This window comes from Engraulis encrasicolus, chromosome 1 (genome assembly GCF_034702125.1).
Source record: "Engraulis encrasicolus isolate BLACKSEA-1 chromosome 1, IST_EnEncr_1.0, whole genome shotgun sequence".
NCBI classification, from domain to species: Eukaryota; Metazoa; Chordata; class Actinopteri; order Clupeiformes; family Engraulidae; genus Engraulis; species Engraulis encrasicolus.
The window spans coordinates 10691675-10715521 of NC_085857.1; the positions used below are offsets into that span (position 1 = coordinate 10691675).

The 23847-nt window shown below is 41.6% G+C and overlaps 1 protein-coding gene across 1 annotated transcript in view; it reads right to left on the reverse strand.

The window, feature by feature from the left end:
* Positions 1-23847, reverse strand: part of LOC134447109 (zinc finger and SCAN domain-containing protein 2-like) — a 40605-nt gene that overhangs the window by 3817 nt on the left and 12941 nt on the right. The window contains exons 3-10 of the mRNA XM_063196394.1: positions 20423-20484; positions 19166-19232; positions 15560-15848; positions 14764-14939; positions 9839-9988; positions 8808-8869; positions 5103-5172; positions 3910-4291 (exon numbers count right to left, since the gene is read on the reverse strand). Coding sequence (XP_063052464.1) covers positions 3910-4291; positions 5103-5172; positions 8808-8869; positions 9839-9988; positions 14764-14939; positions 15560-15848; positions 19166-19232; positions 20423-20484 — 1258 coding nt within the window. The remainder of the gene's footprint in view (positions 1-3909; positions 4292-5102; positions 5173-8807; positions 8870-9838; positions 9989-14763; positions 14940-15559; positions 15849-19165; positions 19233-20422; positions 20485-23847) is intronic.

Below are 23847 nucleotides of genomic sequence, written 5' to 3' on the forward strand. Positions count from 1 at the left end.
AATATGTTTTCGTTGATTTTCGTTGTTGGTTATTTGAAACAGGCTATCTGTTAGTTCTTTTTCAACTTAATTTGTTAGTGGTTAATTTGTTAGTGGAATTTTCTGTTTGTAGTTTGCTGTTTCGTTTGTTAAAGTAGCCTATTTAGTGCTGATGGCTTCTTTTTTTGTTACTTGTGTACCAGTAGTCTAGGCTGAATTCATTTCCTTGCCCTTGGTAGGCTCAGTGTATGCCCTCGGGTGTGCAACTTTTTTGTTTTTGTGACGGTACGGGGCTTAGTAGCAGTTGTCTCGGGGGCACTTCCGAGGTCCGTTGCGCTGTTATTCATTGGCGGTTCATACAGACCTGCGGGCTCAGTGCTTAAAATCCCCAGCCTTACGCCGTCTGAAGACCAGGGTCGACGAGTTAGTTGGGTGTATGGGTTTAGCAGGGCATTAATGATCAATTTAGGAAGTTGTAGCCTCATTCTACTGGTCCACATTTGGCGTTTGTATTTGTTCATTGAGTCCAGTGTTTATTTTTGTGGATTAGCCTATTGTTTGCGCCATGGTTGATGCAAGTGTGTCTAGTTTTGTGAATTATCCACCTATTCTGTCCCCTGTTGGCTTGTCTTTTGAGGAGCAAAAAGCTCTATCACGTTATCAACATGAGACAGAGTTGATGCGGCTACGTTTGATTAAGGAGTCCGGCGAAATATCAAACCAGTTGGATAAAGTTAAAGAGCGCATCGCATTTACAAGGGAGGGGGAAATGTCGGGTCTGCTTAATCCAGCTGCAGCCGAAACCACTACACCTACGTTGAGTGTGGTCAAAAATCTCCGTTTAGTTCCAAAATTCGATGAGCATAACGTTGATGTCTTTTTTCAGCTTTTCGAACAGATGGCAGATGCTCATGACTGGTCAGATGTGGAAAGGGTATTGTTGCTGCAATGCGTTTTGACCGGTCGAGCTCAGCGCGCGTATTGCGACCTGTCTGGTTCCGACAGGAAACATTATGAAAAAGTGAAATTGTCTGTTTTGAAGGCATATGAGCTTGCGCCAGAGACATACAGATACAATTTTCGTGCCATGCAGAGGACATCTGATCAGTCTAATATGGCGTTTGCACGGGAATTAACATTGCAGTTTGATCGGTGGAGAAAGTCTGCTAATATTCAGTCACTTGATCAATTAGTTGAGTTAATGATGTTGGAGCAATTTAAACAGACTCTCTCTAAGGAGGCTGCTGTTTTTCTTATGGGGCGTGGGGTCGAAACTACCTTACAGGCTGCTGCACTGGTTGATGAATGGGAGTTTACGCAACGATCTGGTCCTGTCAGTGTGTGGGGCGTGGGGTCTCGTTCAAGTTCAAAATATGAATCGCACGAAGTAAACTCTATTCGCAACCAAGGTTCTCACATGAATGCATACGTGTCCAAGCTCATGTGTAACTACTGCAAGGAGCATGGGCATTGGAAAAGACACTGCCCGTTGTTAAAAACAAAAGGAAGGGTTTTCTCTGCTAGACCGCCCGTCCAGGCAACTACTGTGCTCGTGACCCCGGTTTCAATAACTGAGAACATGCCTGAATCTGCATCTCTATTTGTTGGGGAGGGAGGCGAGGCTCTCCAGCCGTTAATCGCAGACGGCTCTGTATCGTTAACTGGTACTGCTGGTGCCAAGATTCATGAGAGAATCTCGCCAAACACAGGCTCATGTCATTCTTTCATTGGAGAGTCTGTTCACTCCGTTCCCACTGATACCACTTTGGACAAATTTTTACTGACTCATGACGTAGGCCTGACTACTCAGTCAGTACCGCTGTGTAGTGCGCGCTTGGGTTGTGAACGTGTGCAGGGTGATCCTGGGCTCGCAGTTCGAACCGCTGTACCCGTTCGTGATAGTTCGTTGGTGAATAATCTGGTAGAGGAAAATATTTTTGCTGAACCTATTGAAAAACTGGTTGTAAGTGGACAATCTTCTGTTGAAGTTAGCAGCGAGATATTTTGTCCATGTAACCCTCCTGCATGCTCCTGGACGCGCTCTGCAAGCGAAAGTGCTGAGCATAGAGCGTTGTCCGTTAAATTGGAAGAAACCTGCTCACCCACTGATGGCCCAGCCATCACTAGTGTCCCTTATCCGATGGTGGCAGTGTCGGATACACACGATAATTCAGTAGATGATTGTGATTCGCCGCATGGGAAAACATCAGTTAAGTTAGGAAATGGTTGGAAATCGCCCATTACTCAACTTGTTAACCGAAGTTTTTTAATCGAATTTGCCTGTGTTTTGTATATTTGTGCTTGTTTCTGTTCAGTAGGTAATGATGTATCCAGCCTCATGGTGTGGGTGCTTGCTAGGCCTACATTTGTAGTCCATCAAAGATCCTGCATGCTCCACAGGGTGTGGGGCCATTTCATAGGCCTATTGGAAAGTTGGGGTTTGACAAATATCATTGACAGTGTTTCATTTGGATATATTTTTGATTCATATGTGCAGTATTGCAGAAAACTGCGTTTCCTGTCTTGATGGGGGAGGGTGTGACGCCCCTAGAGGGCGTCGTGTCCTCCCTAGTACTGCCTGTTGTGCTTTTCCCCTGCAGGTGCGCTGAATTGTCCCTGATTGCGTCCGATTGTCACTGATTGTCTGCAGCAGCTCATTCGTGGAAAGGGCTCAGCTGATCCCTTTAAAACCCCGCTGTCTTTGTGTCCAAGTTAGAGCAGCGAATACTGAGCTTGAGACTCTGTTCAATCTTGGGTTGCTTGCCCCTCGTGGGCCTTAAGACCCACTGCTCCTTCTGTTGGTTTGTTTGTCTGTTTGGTTGATTTGTTTGTGCGCTGGTTTTGGTTTGGCTGCGTTGGCTATGTCATGTTGGTGCATTGATTGGACTGTAAAATAAATATGACCAAAGATCTGTACATCTGACTCCGTCCTCCTTTATGTTAACTCTCCTTTTGAGCGTAACAGTGGGTGGCGCTAGTTTACTAGGTTACATGTGCACCAAAAAGCGACGGGAATTAAGCGAACAGAGCAGATTTCAGACATTAAAAGGCAGCTGATATTATGGTAATGGGACAGCTGTGGACTAAGCTACGTACACACACATCGCTGCTATTTACTAGCTTCTTGCCTACTCGCCACTCTCCCATGGAACGTTCGCTGAAAGTTCCCGCGACTTTAACTGCCAATGTACAGGCGAGAAGTACAGAACCCTGCATTCCAATTGGCTACTCGCTTACTCGCCTCGCTTGAAGTTAAAATACTTTCAACTTGGGATCCGCCCACATCGCATCGCTTGTACAGTACTCGCCTACTCTCCTAGTCTTGCTGGAACACATTGACATTCTATTGACTTCATTCGCTGAGCGAGTAACTGGCAGCGACGTGTGTGTATGGCCCTTAATGGTAAAGGAGATTGGTTTTAGATCAGGGGGCTGCAGGTTCGAATCGGGCCTTTCCACTCTCGATCTCACTCCATGGCTGAAGTGCCCTTGAGCAAGGCACCAAACCCCACACTGCTCCAGGGATTTTAACTAAAATTCTATACTGAAACTAGCTGTAAATTGTGCAGTAACTATAACTGTTTTGGATAAAAGCATCAGGAAAGTGTGATGTAATGTAATGTCATGTAAGGTATTGTAATGAGCTATGATGCAGTTCAGCAAAAAACGATTGGAATGCTCATATCTTCAAATGTCTTAGGTTGACAAGCCAGAGCCATTATGCAATTAGCTGAATAAAACATTTCAGCATCATGACCTGAGCGAAGGGAACGAATTCATGGCGAAACCTCTTCCATGTAAAATGATACTGCTATCAGAAGACATTTCACAATTCTCACCTTTTGTTAATGTGATGTCTCAAGTAATGTCACTATATAGCAGTAGAGATGGACAGAGAAAAAAAAAACCTGAGGATGATTCAGAACTTACAGTCGGAGGTGTAATCATTATCATCATTGATGTCATCAGCGTCATTTACTTCATCAGGGATGTAATCATCATCATCATTGATGTCAATGATGTCATCAGCTTCATCAGGGATGTAATCATTATCATTGTTGATGTCATCAGCTTCATCAGGTATGTAATCATTATCATTGTTGATGTCACCATCGTCATCGTCATCATCGTCATCATGCTCCGCTGGTGGAAACAAAAACACTCCATCTGGGTTGAGTTTGGGTCCCCAGTCCTCCAGTCTAACTGACGACCTCAACGAAAGCCTTCTCTGTGATGATGTTGCATCATTGTGGAGGGAATCTGAGAAGTCAGTGTGGACGTGCTCTGAGGAAGTGGAACTGGGCTGACTGATCTGTGAAGAGAAAGGCAAAATATGTGGAGTTAGTATAATTGTGCAGTGAATGATTAAATTGAATTAACTTGCTGACAGCAAGTAAGCACTCCAAAATCAGAAAACCTGCATAATATCCTTATGGATCCACCTACTTACATTTTCCAACTTAAACTTTGTAATATTAATCGTTGCTCCTCAAAATTTGGTAAGTAATTGTATGTTCAAGCTTGGATTTCACCATAAAAAAAGTAGAAATAGGTTTTACAGACATCTCAGACAAAACATGGTTGCACACAATAATAGCCTCCGCCTCACTACTGTATTATGCATCTTTTCCTGAGAGAAGTCTGGTAAGATGGAAAGTAACAGACACCTCATTAACTATTTTGAATTGGACCTTGTGTGGTTTCCTGGCTTGCTGCTGTAGAAAAATGAATAGAATAGAATAGAATAGAATAGAATAGAACAGACATGAGTAGAACAGAACACAATAGAATAGAATAGCTCTTAACTCATTGGCTGCCAGCTACTTTCATAACAAAGAGCCCCATACTCATAAGGTCTTCTGTATTTTGAGTATTTTTTGAAGACCCACAGACAAATGAATTCTGTCACCTACAGGATCAGTTAATGTATGTGTTGAAAACTGATATTTTTACACTAAGTTCTAGAGATTACCCCAAAGGCTTTTGAAATAACTATTTGAAATGATGATAGACCTCAATGACAGTAAGCGAGTTATTTGCTCACATGAACATGTTGACAGAGTGGAACATCTTCAGATCACCATGAGAACAAAACAGCACACACAGAGAATAATAACAGATACCTTATAAATTCTTTTAAATTGAACCTTGTGTGGTTTCCTGGCATGCTGTTGCACTGCATCCTGGGACTTCCTGAAAGATCAAGAACAGACAGTATCATAGCAACATGACTTCACATCTAAATGTTCCTTTCATCTTAATCAGTGTCATGTAGAATAGATGAAAAGTATATATGTGCACACAGGACATTTTTTTTTCTTTTACATTATATTACAATTAGCCTCGCGAGCCATCCTACGTACTTCCGCCAAAGGATTGGCTCCACTACGGTAGTCTAGCCTTGCTCTTCTGTGGAGTATCCAGATCGGTGGGATTTTGTTCGCCACGCCCCCCACAGGTCTAATCAGAAAACAGCCAATAAGCGAATAAGCGCCCCACGTGGGGGAGAAAGGGGGAGGACGCTCGTGACGATGACGAAAACATCTGCGCCAATGGCTCTGGTCTGTGCTGTGTTGTTGTTGAGTAACTGTCGGCGATTGGGTGAGAGCTGTCCAATCATTTCAAACCATAACTGAGTGCAAACTTCCCGCTTCCAGCAATCGCGTCAGATCACACAACTTCCATGGATTCCAGACCATCAATACGAAATGAAATGGTAGTATTATGGGATGGTCAGGACCAGGCTACATTACAATACACTTATGCCTCTTAGCCACTGCCGGTTTTCTGGTAGGCCTACAGCTCGACGCAGCGTGACTCGGCCGCCCCCTTTTGCTTTACGATTGAGCTGTGTCGCGCCTATTCGAAAAACAAAGAGTGTCGGCCGAGTCAAGCTGTATTGAGCTGTAGGCCTACCAGAAAACCGGCAGTGGAAAAGAGGCATGAGTGCATTGTAATGTAATGTAAAAAGAAAACAAATGTCCTGTGTGCACATAAGATGACACTTCTACTCAGTTATTTACAGGGTAATGGCTACAGTCCCTGGAGCAATGTGGAGTTAGGTGCCTTTCTCAAGGACACTTCAGCCATTAATTAAGATGTAGGGAGAAGTAAGGGTGGAATTGCAACCTCCAACCAACTCTATGATCTTCAGACCACCTCCCTAACCACTAGGCCCCAATATGGGGCCTGTCCAGGATATGAGCCCAGGAGGCTGTTCCAATCTTCGTACTTTCCGCCCTTCCCGCACTGTGTTTGGGTACGCAGGGCGGTTCCATTTCTAATCGCGGCGGTGAAGTGTACTGTAAACTACCCGGATAACGCCCTCAAACCGGCCATTTTTTGAAGTGTGGAGTTATGTACACTTTTCGCACTCAACGGCCGCCATGTTTGTTACGTAGTTTCCTCTCCGGTTGAGTGTCAGATTGGTCAAACTGCCGAATCTCTGTGATGACAGCATAGCTTTGATTCCAAAGACAATAGCCATGTGTATAAGAGAAAGGGGTAACTTTTAAAAATTGTCAACATAAGGAACAGTGTCTTCCGTGATGAATTGTATATTGGCGGTTGGTAAACTCTGATGACACGCGACAACCGTCATTTCCGTGAAGTGCATCAGACAGAACGTGAATTGGACCAGCACTTCACCCTCAAATTTAGCCGTTAAGTTGAGGGTGGAAAGTGCACTGTATCACAGTACACAGTGCAGAGTGTGGAGAATGGAACACGCTCCAGGACCTTTTGCAAACTTTCCTCTTCTTCATGTTCTGTGTACATTACACTAATAATAATCAGAGATGTGGACTGGTGACTGGTGACTTGAGTCAGGTTCGATGACTTGAGACTTGACTTGGCAATATTATGAATGACGTACTTGACTCGGACTTGTATGCTATTGACTAGGGCTGCACGATAATGGAAAAAAATCATAATCACGATTATTTGGGTCAAAATCCTAATCACGATTATTAATCACGATTATTGATTGTTTACAGATTTTTTTGAAAATTTCAAAAAAAATAAAATATAACCAAGAATTCATTATATACGGGACGATCAAAATAAAATGAATTGTAATAATTGTGTAAAGGCAATAGCATGAAACTTGGGTGTACAGATTTCTTGTTCTGACAGTCATCATGTTCTGGCTTCAAGGACGCAGGTCACTATTGCCACGATTAAATCCCGATTGAAATCACGATTTCGATATCACGATTTATCACGATTTTCGATTATTTTAAATTAATTGTGCAACCCTATTGACTTAACAATTTTAGCTTGCAATGACATGCCATGTCTAAATATATTCCATTTTCTGCATTTGTATGTGAAAATATTAAATGAAAAAAAATTAAACGTTTGCCAAGAACCAGTAGGCCTACTATTTTTTGTTGAAAGGGACATACATGTGTGACCAAAAGTAACTTAGTTGTCCAGATTGTGCGTAGAATACACTTGACTCGAACTTGTACGCTATTGACTCGAGACTTGACAGTTTTAGCTTGCAATGACGTGCCGTGTCTAAATATATTCCACTTTCTGCATTTGTATGTGAAAATATTACATGAAAAAAAATTAAATAAACGATTTGCCCTGAACCAGTACCGGTAGGCCTGCTATTTTTAATTAACAACGTGACTGGCAAAGAGGGACATAGATTTATGACCAAAAGTAACTTAGTTGTAGAGGTGCTCCGATCACCATTTTTTGGCCCGATCACCGATACCGATCACCAAAAATCTTTATCTGCCGATTACCGATCATTGCCGATCACAAAAATGATTTCCTATTTTTTTAATAGCCTATTAATTATCCTTATTGAATACCATTTCTGCCCATAAACCAATCGATCTTAATTTGCACATGTCTATTATTAGGCTATTATTAATATTTATTATTATTATTATTATTATTATTATTATTATCTTTCAGACTAGTGTTGGTTATACAGTCTACAGTATTAATCAATGTATAAGTTATTGCATAGAATAACTAAACTATTTAAGATTGAATTGAAACTGAAACATTACATCAAATAGTCTTCCACATACGAGAAAAAAACAACCTGTCACTTTAAATGAGCAGCCTCGTGAGGAGAGCCCCTCCCCTCTCTGTCACCGTCCACAGTTGCAGTGCTCCACTACCGTTCTGAATCTCTCTCTCAAGTTTTAACCACATCTGTCGCGTTTGGTGTTTCAGCGACTATCAAACTAATCGACTGACTGCCAATTACAACTTTGAAAACAATAATTGACATGTTTGTGCTGACAACGTGAAGTTGTCGCGTGCTGACCAAGGCAACTACACAGGTTATAACGTAACATGGCTCACTGGCTCAATCGCAAATTACATTGTCAGGTAAACGGCGCATGGATCGGAAAATCAGATCATTGTTGATGCAGATATGGTTATGAATGGTGGAAATGAAGGGGGGAATGGCGAAAAGTTATAGACAAGCAAAGATGCCTTCTTTTGGTGCAGTTGCAGCTGTGCAGAGCCAGCGCCTACACGCAGCGCCAGGTGTAAAGGCAAATGGTTGCGTGAGGAATTTAATATCTCTCGATCGGTTTTTTGATCGGCATGTTTTTCCGATCACCGATCAGGCTATTTTTGGCCATTATCGGCCGGTCATGATCGGCAGCCGAGCAATCGGAGCACCTCTACTTAGTTGTCAAGATTGTGCGTAGAATACACTTGATTGGAAGGACTTGAGACTTACTTATGACATGCAAATTTGTGACTTGGTCTCTGATGATGTTAATAATAACGTTTAATAAATAATAAAGTTAATAATAAAGGTTGTTTTGCCATATCGACTAAACTCCTACCTTCCCTCAACCTCCAGCTGCCTCTGGAGAACCAGGATCTCATCTCGTAAACCTCTGATAACCTGTCACACACACACACACACACACACACACACACACACACACACACACACACACACACACACACACACACACACACACACACACACACACACACACACACACAGGTGTTGCCAATGAGAAAAAGAAAAGGAGGAGGAAGTGGTGTGTCGTTACATATTTAAAGAGCAGTATCAATTATGTTGCAGTAGCACTAATGGCGTGTAATGAATGTTTTTGGTTTGAAACATCCAGAATATGTGGATAAAAGTATTTTTTCCAGTTTCCTGAGGGCATCTGATCACGACGTCATCAATCCACAAAAGTCCTGCCATACAATCATTCACCTTAGACTTATGAAATATTTCCCCCACATAGCACAGATGTTTCAAACCAAAGACGTTCACTGCACATTATTACTGCAACCATATCATAGTTCATGAATTAAAAATAATGTATTTAGTGGCCCGGACGAATGGCCTTGCATGAATATCAGAATCAAAGAAAAGGGGGGCGCACCTTGCATCAATTTTTTTCTTTATTTTTCTGTGCAATTTTTCTTTGATTCTAAGTATTCATTTGGGACAGCACCCTTAAAAGTTATCAAGAAACCTGAGTGAAGCCTGCTACCTACTTGACTTGCATGAATATCACCAAACATCACCAAACTCAATGTCATGGGGAGAGCTCCATAGCTGTTTTTTTTCTCTTCTTTTTTCTATAAATAAAGTCCTGATTGCAAAAAAAGAAGGTATTGTTCTTTCATGCAGAGTGAACAATATCAGTATAAATGTATTACTGACTTCCTAACTGATGTTAGGACCTCTAAAATCATTGGCCACAGTCTTACCACCTTAGCCTCACATTACAATGCCAGAATTACAAGGAAAGCCAAGAACATCACCTCTGACCCTACACAACATCCAGCACACTTTCTATTCACACTCCTACCATCAGGCAGAAGGTACTGCAGCATCCACAACCACATTTACCTGTTGTGCCTCTGAGAGTTTGTGGTCTTTCTCCTGCAGTCTCTTCTGCAGGTCTTCCACTTGCAGCCTCAACAGCTGGGTGGCTGATGTGTGGTCACTCAACGTCTGAGAGGACTCTGCCTCTCTCTCCTGCGCCTCCAACAGCAAGACCTACAGGTAAGACCACGGATGACACTTTGATTTCATGGAGGGTGTGTGTACCACCATCATGCAATCCCTCATTAGCTGGACAAGATAGTCAATGTGGCCAGTAGCCTAAGTGTAGTGGCTAGTCTAAATGGCAGGACCACAGGTGGGCAGGACCACAGGTGACACTTTGATTTCATGGAGGTTGTGCCATCATGCAATCCCTGCTGAGCTGGACACGGCAGACAAAATGGCCAGTAAGTGCATGGCCACGACTGTGGAAACAAGAAACTATCTAGGTGATGCATCACATTTCTGACATCAGGCACATGATTTGCTGCTCTCCTTCTTAACAGAGGCTGCACATTATTTACTAGAACAGCCATGTTGAACAAAGACCTGAATATAAAATTGTGCCTTAAATAGCGCTCTGCACTACTTTGCATAACTGTACTCTTATTGTAGGCCTATAGAATGTGGGAGGATATTTGTCTGGCCCATTGATACTGAATAGATGTCAGTAATATTTGGGGGGAGGGGTCTAGAGAGTCTTGTCTATCCATGCCTGTTTTTTTTATGCATCAGAAGTACAATTATGACACAGAGCACTTTTCAGCTAGGACAATACATTATCTACGTGAGGTTCAGAAAGTCTTTTCCCATAGAGGTGTTATTTTCTACCTCTATGTCTTTTCCACTCGTGCATGAAAACGCAACGAGCGAACAGACAGATCAGCTGTCCAGTTCTTGGTGAAATTAAATAGCCTTTGTTGGAAGAAAAAAAAACAAGGCTTTACTTTTCGCTCACGATTGTAGAAAAGGGGGACTTTTAGGCAATATTTATGCGAATCATGCATAATATCTAGGCATAGCCTACTGTAGAGTTTCAATCTTGTAAACTGGGTAGTCCGATAGTTGGCTATCATTTCGTTTAGTAGATCCGCAGTTTGTGTGGCACTTACTGTGTCCATGATGAAATAGTTACTGTTTGCTTTCTCGGTTTTGTTAAACGAAGCGCCTTGACGACACTCACATCATGTAAATATTCTAATTTCTCTGATATTGTATTTATTTAGCCTACTAGGTTCCTTCTTCAAGAGTCAGTCGTGTATCGTACCCCCCAAAAAATATCTGGCGCCACCAAATGTCCTGGAGTGCAATTTCATCTACCAACTTGAAAGTGAAAGTGAATTCTTTGGATAAGACTTCACAATATTAAATAAATAAGACAACCAATCGTGATTCAATAACTACCTATCACAAAAAAATACTGGACAGAGTGAAAGCATACAATTACTATAGAGACATTATGCGTTTGTAAAAATAAAAATAAAAAGAAAAGGAAGAAAAAGGCTGAGAACACAAGATGTGGGATATGATGATGGATATAAGAAAATGTGACATAGTGTAGGCCTATTGCTGTACACTTACACTCAGGGACGGTTCTATCATTGGGCAAGGTCGGGCAATTGCCCGGGGCCCCGTCCAGTCAGGGGCCCCGTCGTCAATCGACATTTGTGCAATTTCAGCTTTCGGGGCCCTTGGCCGCAGCTCCATGGGGTCCACCTAGATAATCTTGCTTGTGGGCCCATATTTCCATGATGCCATTGGTGACAGAATAGCAATAGGCCACAATTCAAAGGTACTTTACTCATTTGCAATTGACATGTCGAATGGGGAAAAAGTCTCCCAAGTTTGTTGTCTACAGCTTAGGCTGCCAAAGGGAAACTGTTGGCATTGGTGCGGCATAAACGAAGCAGAGGGCCACAAGTCAACAGAGACGATGGGGGGCAGGATATTGATGTAATGTAACTTCAAAAGAAAAACAACTTACTTCAAGGAAGTGCTCAACATTTAATGTCTGAAGACAGAATTGGTGTTTTTGTTGTCTTCCGAACTCCCCCCCCCCCCCCCGCGCGCAACAAATACAAAACACACACAAATTACAGATTACACACACAAATTACAGATTACACACACAAATTACAGATTGCACCTTCTAATCATGCACAAGGTGCATCTCGACCTGTGAGAACTTCCTGCCTGGTGTCCTCTCTGACTCTGAGATGATGACATGATGAGCACTTCCCTCATATAAATAATACAAATAACGATACTGATAACAATAATAAAATAATAACAAGAATATTAATAACAATGACAAATAAAACACAGTACAAAGAGCACAATGGAAAAAAATGTAAGATAAAAAAACTGAGAGAGAAAATAATAAGAAACAAACAATTGTCCCATTGTGCATTAAGGCATGGCTGTAATGTAGAAATGGCTTTTATCTTCATTAATACTCGTGAATATTGTAATAATAGCTTCAACAAAATATTGAATTTCAGGCAGTAAAAATGTGCGAGTACTTATAGATTTGTTCAAAGACATCTCATCAATGGCACAACTGGCACAAACGATAACAATGGTAGCTTACCACTCCGATCCACTGGTGTGGTTATCCCATAGTCAACATTAAATAAACATTCCACCTTGTTTATATTTTGAACTACAGTGGGTGGAATAAATAAGTAGGCTACACCTTTAAGAATTTCTTACATTTCAGTGTAAATTGATCAGAAAACGTGGTCACTAAAATTGCAAGAAGGAACAGTGTATGTGTTTAAAGTAATGCTGAAGATACAGTTGCATGTTACCACATTATCATTCATTGGCCATAAGTTCTTAACATTCACAGGACAGTGACGAACACGAAAATAATACACCCTTGGATTCAAAAAGTGGTTGACACTTCTTTAGCTGAAATAACCGTAACCAGATTTCCAGTACTTTTCTATCAGATGGCCAAAACAAGCAGGATGAATCTTGTACCCTTCTTTTTAGATGTGTCTCAGCATCTCTATAAGAGGGTCTGTCTGTCCGTCCGCCCGTCTGAAACGCATTCCTTCCATTGTTCCTTCCTGTGTCCACAAGGCGGCAGAGTTGGCATTTTGGCCTGGAGCGAATGTGTGCCAAAACGTATATGATATGTTACCAAACCGGCAAGGCTAAGCTGATTGCATTGTGAGATAACTAATAGGGCATTGCATTTTCGGCATTGTTTTGCGTTTGGACAGTGGGAGGCAACTTCGTTCCGTCTCTACAGTACGCCAACACCACTTTGAGTGTCACTTAATGTTCATGGTAAGGATAGACCGATATATATATCGTATCGGTATCGGGCCGATATTTGCATTTTTTAAGTGTATCGGTATTCGGTAACTTTTGAAGTATCCTTAGCCAAGGGTGTATTCCTCTCTCTCTCTCTTGAGAATGTTTACGTATATCTTACGTGAGGAAACGTCATTGCCAGTGAATGAATGAATAAAGAGAAGAAAAAATAACTTAAAGAAGAAAAAATCCAAAGAAGTGTGCCAACCTTTTTTAAAAAAAAAATCCGTATATCTTATGGCCAATAAAACATAACATAATTCTTTGAGTGGTATTAGTTAAACCAGACACAGTTTATTCCTTCTTGTGTTTCTCGGGCAGATCAGACTGTGTTTTATGACCAATTTTGACAGACAAAAATCTCAAAGGGCATACTGACTTTTTCCTCTTCTCTGAATCAATTTAATGCGGACCTCTATGTTTTTTGTGTTTGCCTTCAATCAGTTTGGAGCGAGCTGTTATATTATAAGCATTTAGGTCACTAGGCATGGCATTGAGTACCAAGCGCGGCTGAAGTTAGAGGTGACCAAGATCTTCCACATTCTATGCAGATCAAAATGGGCACTATATCAAGATATCAATACGCCGTTGAAGTCCTCCTGATGCGTTATTACGCCTTTCATATAGTACTCATTTTTATCTGCATAACTACGTGTAACTACCCTTGCGTCATGTAACTTGTCAGTGTAGGCATGCACAAAGACCAAAGAGGTATGCATGAAGTCACCTCAGATCAGAGAAGAACTTACATAGTAGTTCAGAATGGAAACATGGTCTGCTGTTCCTTTAAATTCGACCATTCACATGAGACTGGTGCTAAGCTTTGGTTATTTAAAATGTCTGGCGTTTGAGGTTGTTCAGGTTTCTGCTGTTGTGTTCTTGTGCTCCGGGTCTCTATTCTTGTCGTTCTCTTCACCAGAATGCTCTCGTTTCTGGTGGGTCTGGAGCATCTGTACGTAGGTGAATCTCTCCCCACAGATGGTGCAACGGTGCGGTTTCTCGCCGGTGTGAACACGTAGGTGTGTCTTGAGGACGTTTCCTTGAGCGAAGGACTTTCCACAAATTTGGCAGAGATGTGGCCTGACCCCAGTGTGCGTGATCTTGTGCTTGCTGAGGCATGACGCCCTAAGGAAGGTCAGTCCACAGTCCGGACAGGCATATGTCTTTTCACCAGAGTGGATCTTGACGTGTGCATTCAGCTGGCTTGTGGAGGGGAACGCCTTAGGACACTGGGAGCACTGATACGGCCTCTCACCTGAATGCTTGCGCATGTGTATCGTTAGACTCGAAGATGAGGCAAACCCCTGCCCACACTCAGAACACATGAAGGGTCTGACACCAGCGTGGGCGTTTTCATGGTTTCGCAGGGCTGAAAGGCTGAAAAAACTTTTGTCACACAGTTTACAGGAAAACGGTCTTTCTCCAGTGTGCATCTGCTGATGAACTTTCAGGCAGTAAATGGAGGAAAACATTTTCCCGCATTCCTGACATTGATGAGTCTTCTCTCTTACAATGAGTCGCCTTTCATTGTCATGCCGTCTCTTGAAGTGCATCGTAACGTAATGTTCCTGACTAAAGAATTTTCCACAAAGTCCGCAAGGATATGGTTTTTCCTTACAATGTACCTTTTCATGCCTGCGAAGGAGATATGGTTTTGCAAACTGTTTCCCACATGTGCTGCATTCACGAGCTCGGGCTTCTATGGATGTCCTCTTTGTGCTTTGTGCTTGTGCTTCTTTGTGTTTCTCTTTGTACTTTGGTTGTCCAGCAGCTAGCAGTGGTCTTTTCTGTGTCCTCTGACCTGAGAAAAAAAGACAAAAACGCTCCTCAAAATATTTATGTTGATAGCACAGCTTTCATTAAATTTCTTAACATTGCATTTGGAAAATGTATACACCAAAAAAGATTGTGTCAGTTGTCATTTAGAGGAAAAATCGAGTGCTACGCTGATTTTAGATTACTGCACATCATCACTACACATACTATGGCTTGTTGAAAGATGAAACTTAAACTCTGTGTGCAAGTCATTATTTCTCTCTGCGGGGTCGGCAAATTGAGCGACCAAAGACAATTCGCAGATTGGGATGTATTTTATCCATTAAAAGTCATTTTATATAATGGTAATGACTGAGTTATGATGTGGTTCAGCTAAAATCTATTGGGAAGTTCATACATGTATCTTTGAATGTCCCAGGTCGACAAGCCAGAGCCAATTATGTGATTCCCGTTATCAAACATGTCAACATCACGTCCTGAACAAATACAGCGACTTCATGGTAAAACTTCTTCAGTGTGAATATACTGCTATCAGAAGATATTTCACAACTCTCACCTTTTGTAAATGTGATGTCTCAAATAGTATCACTACATAACAGTAGAGACAGACAGAGAAAAAAAACCTGAGGATGATTCAGAACTTACAGTCGGTGGTGTAATCATTATTGTCATTGATGTCATCAGTGTCATTAACTTCATCAGGGATGTAATCATCGTCATCATCATTGGTGTCATCCTCCTCATCATCCTCATCCTCATGCTCCACTGGTGGAATCAAAAGCACTCCATCTGGGTTGAGTTTGGGTCCCCAGTCCTCCAGTCTAACTGATGACCTCAACGAAAGCCTTCTCTGTGCTGATGCTGCATCGTTGTGGAGAGAATCTGAGAGGGCATTGTGTTGGTTCTTTGAGGAAGGGGAACTGGGCTGACTGACCTGTGAAGTGAAAGTAAAAATATATGGAGTTAGTATAACAGTGATTTAACTGAAATAACTTGCAGACTGTGAAGGTCCAACTCCTCCTTGCTTCTATGCTGCTGTCTGTCTGAATATAACCACTTCGTCACCATCCCCAATCGAGCTTTCAATGCAAATGTCAGGAGACTGAGATGGACACGCCATGATTCGCTCCCAATCAAAGCCTTCAGGTTATAAGATAAGCGGATGTGCTAAATATAACTGTATGAGATGAAGCATTATCTTGCATGGAAATAAGGCTGATGATCCCCAAGGTCTTTGACTTAGGGTTGAACTAAAGCAAGAAATGTGTGTCTCCAAATTTACACATAATAATTGGCAGAATTCAACTTCAGCCTCTCTTTCCTGAAAAGGGTCAACACAAGGGTCGACAATTCCCTTCCAGGCAGAGGTGTCAAAAGTAAAAGTAAAAGTACTTTTGTGGTGTATTTACAACACTTGCCCATGGTATTACATAGCTGTTATCATGCATCATGTTATCATGCTTCAATGACTACCGTCCTGTAGCACTGACGCCCATAATCATGAAGTGCTTCGAACGGCTAGTCCTGTCACACATCAAAGAGCAGCACCAAGTTCCTTGGAGTGCACATCAGCGACGACCTCTCTTGGACCACCAACACTACATCACTGGCGAAGAAGGCCCATCAGCGTCTCTACTTCTTGCACAAACTAAAGAAGGCAAGTGCTACACCCTCCATCATGACAACATTCTACAGAGGAACCATAGAGAGCGTCGTGTCCAACTGCATCACAGTGTGGGGAGGAAGCTGCACGGAGAAAAACAGGAAGACACTCCAGCGTGTTGTGAACACAGCGAAGAAGATCATTGGAGTACTACTCCCCTCCCTGCAGGACATTTAAACCACACGCCTCACCCGGAAAGCAATGATGATCATCAAAGACACAAGCCACCCTGTACACAAACTGTTCAGCCTCCTGCCCTCTGGAAAGAGGTACAGGCGCCTCCGTTCCCGTACCACCAGGCTTGCAAGCAGCTCAATGCACCAAGCAATCAAGATACTGAACACTCAACCCACTCTCCCTCCACTGTCAGCCTTTAGCCAGCAAGGCCACTGACAACCCCCCCTGTGACTGAACTTTCAACCAGCACTAACTCAAAACATCCGTGTGTGCACACACACACACATGTGCACACACACACACACACACACACACACACACACACACACACACACAGACACACACAAGGACACTGCACTTTCTGCACTAAACCCAAACATACACACACTGACACACAACTCACACAACTCACACACACACACACACACACACACACACACACACACACACACACACACACACACACACACACACACACACACACACACACACACACACACACACACACACACACACAGACGCACACCGCACCTTCTACCTGCACTAAACACACACACACACACACACACACACACACACACACACACACACACACACACACACACACACACACACACACACACTGCTGATGGTGTACTTGATAGACCTATTTTAATATTTATTTTTCTTCAAAATGCTACTATTACTATGTCAGAACGCTATAAAGGACTTTAGGAAAAGCACAACAATTACCTCCTCTTAATGTATGTTCTCTACAAGTCTTCTGTTGTCCAGTCTTGCACTTTAAATGTCTGTATGAGCACTGTCTATGTCCATACTGTCTTATGTCCATGTATAAGTACTGTCTATGTCTATACTGTCTATGTCCTTACCTAGATTACTCTATGTCTGCATGGGAAAGCAAGAAATATAATTTCAAATTCTTTGTATGACCAGTGCATGTAAAGAAATTGACAATAAAACCTACTTGACTTGATTTGACTGTTACACCATTTACTCTAACTAACTAATTGGATAGATGGACTGTATTGTTACAAAAAAACCCACTGAAAACCTAACAAGGACCCACCACAAACTTGATCCAACCAGTGCACAGTTAGCTGATCGTAAGACAAGTACACAGATCTACTGTTTACTCAGATAAGTTAGTTGTGTGGGAAGGACACTATGTTTCTTTTTTTTACTTCTACTTTTACTTTTGACACCTCTGCTTCCAGGTGGTCATCAGCCATTCCTCCACCAGCCTGTTGACATGTGCAGCAGCAAAGAGGGGGTGAACCTGAATTAAAGTGGGGTTCCAGGTATGACATCACGTTGGGGGAACTCCCCCAGGATTCTAAGGTTCTACATAGACTCCTATGAGCCTGCGGAACCCCCAACGTGATGTCATAATGTTACATTTTCTTAAAATGGTTAACCTGCAACCCCACCTTTAAGCAAATTATGTGAAAGTTTTAGAGACGGATTTCAGGCTGGAAATCAGGAAATGAAACACCTCGGACAACAACTTAATTTCCGTGGTTCATCTCACTCAGCAAGGTGCAGCACGTCCTTCTTATCACATAAACATTTCAAGAGAAAGCAATTCGTGGATTGGTCTTCTTACTTTATCCAAACTGAAAATCTTTTGTAGGTGGTGAATCAGTGTCTTTACATTAAAGGAATACAAGACTGATTTTTGTTTTTACCTGATCACTTCTAAATGTATTGATAAATAAGTAAGCACTCCAAAATCAGAAAACCTGCATAATATCCTTATCCACGTACTTAAATTTTCCAACTTAAACTTGGTAATATCAATCGTTGCTCTTCAAAATTTGGTAAGTAATTGTATGTTCAAGCTTGCATTTCACCATAAAAACTAGAACTATGTTTTACAGTGATCTCCAAAAAACATGGCTGCACACAATAATAGCCTCAACCTCACTATAATACATCTTTTCCTGAGATCAGTCTGGCAAGTAACGGATACCAGTTTTGAACTGGACCATGTGTGCTTTCTGCTGTTGAAAAATGAATAGAATAGAGTTGAACAGAAATGAGTACAACAGAACACAATAGAATAGAATAGCTCTTAACTCATTGGCTGCCAGCTATTATCAAAACAAGGAGCCCCCTACCCATAAGGGTTTTCTGTATTTTGAGTGTGTTTTTTTAAGACGCACAGACAAATGAATTCTGCCACCTACAGGATCAGTTCATGTACTGTATGTGCAGAAAACTGATATTTTGACACTAATTTCTAGAGATTACCCCAAAGGCTTTTGAAAGAACTATTTGAAATGATGATAGACCTCAATGACAGTAAGTGAGTTATTTGCTCACATGAACATGTTGACAGAGTGGAACATCTGCGGATCACCATGAGATCTAGAAACAAATCAGCACACATGGACAATATTAACAGATACCTTATAAACTCTGTTGCGTTGGACCTTGTGTGGTTTCCTGGCTTGCTGTTCTGCATCCTGGGACTTCCTGGAAGATCAATGACAAACGGTATCATAGCAACATGACATCACATCTAAATACTCCTTTCATCTACATCAGTGTCATTTAGAATAGATGAAAAGTGTATATGTGCACACAGGACATTTGTTTTCTTTTTACATTACATTACAATACACTTATGCCTCTTTTCCACTGCCGGTTTTCTGGTAGGCCAACAGCTCGACACATCGTGACTCGGCCGCCACTTTTTGCTTTGCGATTGAGCGGTGTCGTGCCTGTTCGAAAAACAAAAAGTGGCGTCCGAGTCGTGCTGTATTGAGCTGTAGGCCTACCAGAAAGCCGGCAGTGGAAAAGAGGCATGAGTGTATTGTAATGTAATGTAAAAAGAAAAAAAATGTCCAGTGTGCACATAAGATGACGCTTTTACTCAGGTATTTACAGGGTAATGGCTACAGTCCCTGAGGCAATGTGGAGTTGGGTGCCTTTCTCAAGGGCACTTCAGCCATGAATTAAGTTGTTGGGAGAGGTACTATGGGGGGAATTGTACCCTTCAACTCTCTGATCTTAAGACCACCTCCCTAATCATTAGGCCACGGCTGGCCCCCAATGGGGGGCTTGTCCAGGATATGAGCCCAGGACCTTTAGAAAACGTTCTTCTTTTACACTAATAATAATCAGAGATGTTGACTTGTGACTGGTGACTTGGACTTGAGTCAGGCTCGAGTCACAAATTGATGACTTGAGACTTGACTTGGCAATATTAGGAATGACGTACTTGACTCCACTCAGGAATGACGTACTTGACTTGTACGCTATTGACTCGAGACTTGACAGTTTTAGCTTGCAATGACATGCCATGTCTAAATATATTCCATTTTCTGCATTTGCATGTGAAAATATTACATGAAAAAAAAAAAAAAAACGATTTGCCCTGAACCAGTACCAGTAGGCCTGCTATTTTAATTAAGAACGTGACTGGCAAAGAGGGACATACATTTATGACCAAAAGTAACTTAGTTGTCAAGATTGTGCGTAGAATACACTTGATTGGAAGGACTTGAGACTTACTTATGACACGCAAATTTGTGACTTGGTCTCTGATGATGATGATGATGATGATGATGATAATAATAATAGGCGTAATAATAACATTAAATCTAACAATGGACAACAGTTGGACAAAACAAGTTATTTTGCCATATCGACAAAACTCCTACCTTCTCTCAACCTCCAGCTGCCTCTGAAGAGCCAAAATCTCGTCTTGTAACCCTCTGATAATCTGTTACACACACACACACACGCACGCACGCACGCACGCACGCACGCACGCACACACGCACACACACACACACACACACATGTTGCAAATTAGGAAAAGAAAAGGAGGAGGAAGTGGTTTGTCCGTACATGTTTCAAGAGCAGTATCAATTATGATGCAGTAGCACTAATAGCAGAGACGGTACATTATTATTAGAATTAAAAGAATCTTTTGCTAATAGCATGTGGGTGGATTTACGTAACATTGGTTAAAAACCTACAAAACTGTTATTTATCCTCATGAAAACAAATGTAAATGAAAGAAGATGTGGTACATTATGTTTCATATTAGTCTTAGATGAGAAGAAACATTTTTGTTAAGATTTATGTAAAGGTTTCTATGTCAAATGTCAAGCGGTGTGACTGTAAAATAAATAAAACCTGGAATATAATATATATATAAATAAACCAACAACATTTTGAATAATTTATTGAGCAATTGGCATGATTGCATAAATATTAACTTTATATTAAAGTAAATAAATGTGAAAAAAACTCAATACAGTAATATTAACTACAAGTTCAATTTCGTAACACAAATTGCGTCCTGCGGGGTGACATGTATGTCAGGTTTGTGGATGGGCAGCTGCAAGGCCAACTACAAGGGTCTTAAAGACAGGCTACTAACCAGTCAGTACCTCAGTTATTGGAGAGTGGTGTGGAAGTTTTAAGTGACTATTAACCTCTTATATGTCTTCATATTGCAATGTTTCTGTCACGCAATGCATTTTATGGTGTCATGTGGTGTGACTGCTCTTATAGAAGGAAAAAAAACTTTTTTATCAATGAAAACACATATTAAGAATAAACACAATATCATTATAAAGTTAGCATGAGTTCAGATGTCAGTCATGTATACAAAAGGATTAATATGGCCATAATGCAGTGAATTTCCTGTGGTGTGACTTCATGTCCTGCGATGTGACATGCTTATGCAATGTGTTGATACAGGACACATTTTCCCAAAAATGGCAAAAATTAGGCGAAATTCCACGGACCACTCAGTGCATTATTTTTTCCTTTTTTCTCTCCATTTTTTTCCATCATTTTTTTCAGGAATTGAAATAACTTTTTTTTTATTGTGTTACGCCCTTAAACGTCAACCACTCATGAAATTCATGTTTTTGGTCAGAAACATCCGGAATGTGTGGATGAAATATTTTCTTTCAGTTTCCTCAAGGCATGTGATCATGGCGTCATCAATCCACAACAGTCCTGCCATTCAATCATTCACCTTAGACAAAATATTTTCCCCACATAGCACGGATGTTTCAAACCAAAGACATTCACTACACCTTATTACAGCTAACATATCATAGTTCATGAATTAAAAATAATGTATTTAGTGGCCTGGATGAACGGCCTTTCATGAATATCACCCAACTTCACCAAACCCAATATCCTCAGGACTGCAGCACAGTGTTTCAATATCTTGGAAAAACACAATTCTTTTCTCATTTGCAATTTGGATGGTGAATGACAAACAGTCCCCCAAAAGTTTTCTTGGCTAGGCTGACAGCTGGGAAACTTAATTGTTTTCTCCACAGAGGTGGGGCTAGGAGGCGGGGCGAGGAGACAAGCACAGGTGGAGGACGGGAACAGAGATACTCTACACAGAGATACAGTGCCCTCCATAATTATTGGCACCCCTGGTTGAGATGTGTTTTCTAGCTTCCAATTATTTAAAAAAAATTCTAAATAATATGGGACCTTTATGGAAAAAAAGAGAAAAATCCAACCTTTAATACAAGTGCATTTATTCAGTGGGGAAAAAATCCCACATAAAGAAATAATTATTTGACATCAAATAATGTGTGTCACAATTATTAGCATCCCTGGTGTTAATATTTTGTACAACCCCCTTTTGCCAACAAAACAGCACCTAATCTTCTCCTATAATGTTTCACAAGATGGGAAAAGACAGAAAGAGGGATCTTCAGCCATTCCTCTTTGCAGAATCTCTCTAAATCATCCAGAGACCTGGGTCCTCTCCTCTGTACTCTCCTCTTCAGCTCACCCCACAGGTTCTCAATGGGGTTGAGGTCAGGGGACTGAGATGGCCATGGGAGGAGCTTGATTTTGTGTCTGGTGAACCATTTCTGTGTAGATTTGGCCATATGTTTAGGGTCATTGTCTTGCTGAAAGACCCAGTGACGACCCAGCTTCAGCTTTCGGGCAGAGGGCAACAGATTTTGATTTAAAATGTCCTGGTATTTCAAAGCATTCATGATGCCATGCACCCTAACAAGGTTCCCAGGGCCTTTGGAAGCGAAACAGCCCCACAGCATCACTGACCCACCCCCATACTTCACAGTGGGTATGAGGTGCTTTTCAGCATGCGCATCTTTCGTGGTACGCCAGACCCACTTAGAGTGTTTGTTGCCAAAAAGCTCAATCTTAGTCTCATCTGACCAAAGCACACGGTCCCAGTTGAAGCCCCAATACCACTTGGCAAAGTCCAGACGCTTGCGTTTATGATTGTGAGTGAGGAAAGGTTTTCTCCGTGCATGCCTCCCAAACAGCTTGTTGGCGTGTAGACAGCGCCTGATGGTTGATTTGGAGACTTTGTGACCCCAGGATGCTACCATTTGTTGTAATTCTGTAACAGTGAGCTTTGGAGATCTTTTGATTTCTCTTACCATCCTCCTCACTGTGCGTGGTGGCAAAATAAACTTGAGTCCTCGTCCAGGCTTGTTTACCACTGTTCCAGTTGTTTTGAACTTCTTAATTATTCCTCTCACAGTGGATATGGGCAGCTGCAGTTGAGTGGCAATCTTCTTGTAGCCTCTGCCTGACCTGTGAAGGTCGACGCACATCTGCCTCACTTGTATGCTGTGTTCCTTTGTCTTTCCCATGTTTAAGAGTGGATAAGAGAAATGGCCTCGGTGTCACGTCATATTTATACCCCAGGGAAACAGGAAGTGATGAATTACTAATTAAATGTTCCTACATACTCTGGTAAACTTTGTAAACTACTGTAGAAATGACAGAAATGCTTCAATTATATTTATTTCCTGGAAATTGTTAAGGGTGCCAATAATTGTGGAACAGGTGATTTAATGAAAAATAATTATTTTTTAGTCAGGGATTTTTTTTATTTTCTTACAATTCATTTGAGTTGAAGGCTACATTTTCCTACAATTTTCAGTGTGACAGTATTCTTCTGCAATAAGCACTGAATTTATTTTAAGGCTTTTAACACATCTCAACCAGGGGTGCCAATAATTATGGAGGGCACTGTAAGTCATTCTAGTTCATTTCTGGTATCCACTTTCTGTCGGGTGAACGCCCCTTTAGGAGACCCTCGGTTAGGAGACCTTCGGAG